Here is a 5,000-nt window from a genome sequence, read left to right as displayed (position 1 = left end):
ACACTGCACGAGAGCCTTACACACACACGCACACGCGCGCACACACACGCGCACGAAGAGTAAAGTTTCAGAATCATTCAGGTGTGTGTGCCTGATGAGAGTTTTATCAAAGATTATCACCCACCATGTGTTTATTACGTAGCATCAGTTTCAAAATGTGTTGCCTGTCTGTGTGTGTGTGTGTGTGTGTGTGTGTGTGTGTGTGTGTGTGTGTGTACCTGCCACTCGAGCCAGCAGGCCTGTGGTGATGTTCCCAGCGTTGGGCTTCAATCTGAATGTTACTGCAGGACCAAGAACCCTGAGCAAAACACAGAACAAAATGCTCTTGATTCCTGAAGTGTGTGTGTGTGTGTGTGTGTGTGTGTGTGTGTGTGTGTGTGTGTGTGTGTGTGTGTGGTTTATGAGCTGAGAGATGGAGAATACAGAGATATAAGAAAGAAAGAAAGAAAGAAAGAAAGAAAGAAAGAAAGAAAGAAAGAAAGAAAGAAAGAAAGAAAGAAAGAAAGAAAGAAAGAAAGAAAGAAAGAAAGAAAGAAAGAAAGATTGAAGCAGCGTTCAATTGCCGTATTGAAAGTCAAGATAGGGGAGTAAAGCAAGAGAGAAATAATGACAGAGGGAGAGAGAGAGAGAGAGCGAGAAAGAGCGAGAGAGAGAGAGAGAGAGAGAGAGAGACTAGGGAACGGGTCTATCACTAAAGAAAATCCCATTCGCACGTCTGCGGGAGGTGAGAGGAGAAACCTTTCAGCCTCCTGACTCACACACTGAACACTTTCTTGTAAAGTCTACACTTAAACTTATTCTCATGGGGGGAAGGTAGCCTGACCCCGCCCCCTTCCTCGTCTCGTCTCGTCTCACCTCGTCTCCTCACAGGAAACACAACGCCGGAGACATCCTGAAGTTCCTACTGTAAGTAATAAAAGTCAACCCACACTTTCATACGATTCCTGCAGGGACACGAATAAAATTCACTCGCCTTCATGCCCACGACTTGACGGCTGGGTCCCGACACACACACACACACACACACACACACACACACACACACACACACACAAACACAAACACACACACCTGACATTTTTTTAGCTTATTTGAAGCATTCACTCATCCTATCGCACTTTCACCTACACACACCTCCAGCCTACACAGTCCAGAGCTAGCCTCTCTTAGCTTAGCCATGTCTTTGCTAACACACATTCACTTGTCCGCCATATCATTACCTACTCCGATGCTAAGTCCAGTTGGTCCTACGCTCATTTCTATGCTAAACTATATAACTTTGAAAGTATATACAATATTTTCACATGTTCATAAAATCATTAACGTTTACTAACACGCCATTGCTAGCTCTATATTAGCCTACACTGGTCCTTTGCTAGTCTGTTTTTCTCCCTTTTTATTAACTATCTTTATGCTAGTTGTTGTGACTCAATCTGATTAATCACCTCAAAAAGCTAGAATTATCACTAGCTGTAGTTGTCTGATTTTCTCAACATTTTCTAAATAGACTTTATGTCATTCACCACATTTTAGCACCTCCTGGCTTTTTGTTAGCAGGTGCTAATCTATCCATTCCTAACTTCGCTCTTCTTTTTATTTAAAAACATTTTAAACCATCAGATGCTAAGAAAGAAAGAGACTTTATGCTTGTCACATGTCACATACCCGAGTGATGTTTGGAAGCTGGGGTCAGAGTACAGGGTCAGCCATGTTACAGTGCCCCCGGAGCACAGAGGGTTAAGAGCCTTGCTCAAGGACCCCAAAAGTGGCAGCTGTGCAATACTGGGACTTGAACCCCTGACCATCCGATCAGTAAACCCAAAGGCTTAACCACTGAGCGACCACCTGCCCAGTTTTCACATATCCCAGTTTGCCCAAAAGCTTGGTTAAGACATTGGACTTTGTACCGGAAGGTTACATGGCCAATTCCCAGCCCCACCAAGCTGCCACTGCTGGGTTCTTGACCCTTAACCCTCAACTAATAACATTTGCCAAATGTTGTGAATGTAATCGAAATTGGTCTGGACTTTAAATCACATCTCCCAGCTGGTCAGGAAGCTGGGGTCAGAGCACAGGTTCATTCATGCTACTGCACCCCTGGCAAAAATAGGGTTCAGTGCCTTGCTCAAGGGCCCAAATGAGGCAGCTTGTTGGTGCTAGAACCCCCTAATTTTATGATCAGTAACCCAGTGCCTTAACCACCATTATGAAAATGTAATGTAAGGAAAAATTTTAAACATTATTAAATCATTAGCATAAAATTCACAGTTATGGCATTTGGCTTACAACTTACTACTGAGCAGTTCAGGGATAAGACCTTTGCTTGAGAACCCAGAAGTGGTAGCTTGGTGGTGCTGGGATTTCAACTCATGACCTTTTGATCCAAAATTTAATGCCAAAAATTGTAACTAACGGTGTCCAAATGATCTCTAATGGTGTCCATCATAGTAGAGATACCATCGTGTTGCCAAATTAGTTCTATTGGCACTTAATGGTATCAACCAGAATATTGAAAGCAGAGGTAGAAGAGGTAGATTCCTGGGACAGATCCACACTGGTGGACCATTACACAGTGGTTAAGACGTTGGACTTTGAATCAAAAGATCATGAGGTCAATTCACCACCAAGGTGCCACTGCTGAGCCCTTGTGCAAGGCACTCCCCCCTCAACTAAGGGCTTTTTCCAAATGCTGTAAAGTTGGTCTGGCCTTCAAATATACTGACCAACACTATCCATGATTGCTTCTATATGGCTATATATATTATATTCTCTGATTGGCTGCAGAATTAATAGTCTTTGTTAGCGGTGTATCTGAGCTTAAAGTTTGCTAGGATAGCCTTGTCTACACTACTAATCTATCCATTGGCCTTTAAATCACTCTAAACTCCACCAATCTGCTGGATCTGCCCAGTAACCATCCAGTGCCCCAATGTTAGGCTCGGATTCCTAAAGATGATATGCCTTAGCCTAGCAAGCTTGAATCTCTTTGGATTTAGCAAATGCATCCACTGACCACTGCAAACTTATTTTAGCTCAAACCAACCATAACCCCTTTTTTTTTTTCTTAAGAGTCTAGCACTCTTCTTGTGCTAGCATGGCCTAGTCTTGTTCGCTATTCACAACGATGCATCAGGATTACGAAACGCTTGCCTGGGAAGCGCACGTATACAGCACTCTCCCGCTCATCCTCAGAGATAACCTCGTGAACCTGTGAAATGTCACATCCCAGGCTTCATACGGCGCGCTAACGCTGAACGAGAACAAAACAGCCGTGTGTCTGGGTTTTTTGTGTGTGTGTGTGTGTGTGTGGGGGGGGGGGGGGGGCAGCAATTGTTCTTGTCGTACATGCTTTGTTATTATTAGCGGCATTATTAGCGTTTCTCTTATAGGTGTTAGCACCTTGTAATTGCTTTGGCAATATTGCCGAGCGGGAGAGGATGTCGGTGGAAGGAAAGTGTTTGCTCCTGTGTGTATAAAAAGTGTGTGGGAGATGCTAAAACAGTCATCTGTGTGAATGTATATGTGTGTATATGTGTGTGTGTGTGTGTGTGTGCTTGCTTAAGTGGGTACATTACTCCCCCAGCTGGTTGGACAACATATGAACCCCCTACATCAAGCCTGGACTTTCTCTTTCATTGCTTCAAAATATTCTTCATTATGCCACATGGGGTATGGTACAGAATGCAGGCACTTTATCATTTCTTCACAAAATTTTTATGGTTAAAACCCTCCAGAACAAAGATCTGTACTCGTCTGTATTTGTAAGAGATGGTAGACTTATAACTGAGCATTTGGGGAGTAAGAGCCTTGCTCAAGGGCCAGTGGCAGCTTTGTATTGCTGGAATTTGAATTCAAGTTTAACAGTGAGCTCCCACCTCCTTTCTATGTTAGCTCGATGGACTGAAAGTAGAGAAAGGTGAGGTGAAGATGATGGATCAAATCCAGATGTACCTTTTATGTGAACGGTAGGTTTTTGTCCTACATTTATGACATTTGCTAACTGATCAGGGATCCAGAAGTGACAGCTTGGTGTGGCTGTGATTTGAACTTGTGACCTTCAGATCCAGAGTCCAATGCCTTAACCACTGAGCTACCACCGTCAAAAAGGTAAAAGTGCTTTAGAATTACCACATGTACTTTACAGCACAGTGAAATTATTTCTACACATATCCCAACAATGTTAGGAAGCTGGGGTCAGAGCACAGAGTCAGCCATGAAACTTCACCCCTGGAGCACAGAGGGTTAAGGGCCCCAAGAATGGCAGCATGAACCCCCAACCTTCCAAACGGTAACCCATACTCCGAAAGCAACCCTGGCTACTTGTCCAACAAATTATCAAATCCTTTAATTCTTCTCAGAGTTCCTGAGACCTACACCCGTTCTCCCCCTCTCAGATCCACCGGTACCAGTCTGCTGATTCTGCCTAAAACCAAATAGATATCACCAGAAAACCTCAGTTTACCACAGAGCTTTTTCGACCGCATATGCCAACCCATTTCTTCCTAACGAACCCAACACTTTTGTACATAAAAATATATCACCTGGAACCTCCTCAACCTATCGAATCTCAATACCTCCTACCTTAGAATCTGCCAGCTCACACCTAGCATCACTGCTACATTACATTAACCCACTAATCTAATCGTCTCTAATCTTGCAGAAGTTTCACAGTTATCCTGGAGAAGTGCTTCACCCCCTGGGCTTCTTCACTTCTCTCCTATTACTGTTTTTAGGGCACAAAAATGACCCAAGATTTTAGCCCCAGTTCTTTTAGAATCGTGCAAGGCCCCTACTCTGTCCCTTCATAATCCTCCTCTGATTTAATTAAGACGTTCTACTTTGTATCTGTCTGTCTGGCAATAGGTCAAGAATGACAGTGCGGATCTCAGAGGGGAGCCTCCGGCAGCGGGGATGTAATTGCCGATTCTTTTAATGTAGACCTCTCTGAAGAATGCTGTCAGTGCAGGCGGCTTGATCAAAAGCAAAAGGCAGCCGTGGTA

The 5,000-nt window shown here is 43.8% G+C and overlaps 1 protein-coding gene across 6 annotated transcripts in view; it reads right to left on the bottom strand.

The window, feature by feature from the left end:
- Positions 1-5,000, bottom strand: part of ptprn2 (protein tyrosine phosphatase receptor type N2) — a 174,130-nt gene that overhangs the window by 114,191 nt on the left and 54,939 nt on the right. For all 6 annotated transcript variants that reach the window (XR_014533829.1, XR_014533830.1, XR_014533831.1 and 3 more), the window contains exon 11: positions 219-298. Coding sequence is in view for 2 of the 6 variants with exons in the window: in XM_083542655.1 (XP_083398781.1) it covers positions 219-298 (80 nt within the window). In the remaining 4 variants the exon portion in view is untranslated. The remainder of the gene's footprint in view (positions 1-218; positions 299-5,000) is intronic.

This window comes from Silurus aristotelis (assembly GCF_946808225.1).
Source record: "Silurus aristotelis genome assembly, chromosome: 5".
Taxonomy (NCBI): Eukaryota; Metazoa; Chordata; class Actinopteri; order Siluriformes; family Siluridae; genus Silurus; species Silurus aristotelis.
Note: the sequence above shows the minus strand (reverse complement) of the source record. Positions and strands in the feature narration are given on the sequence as shown.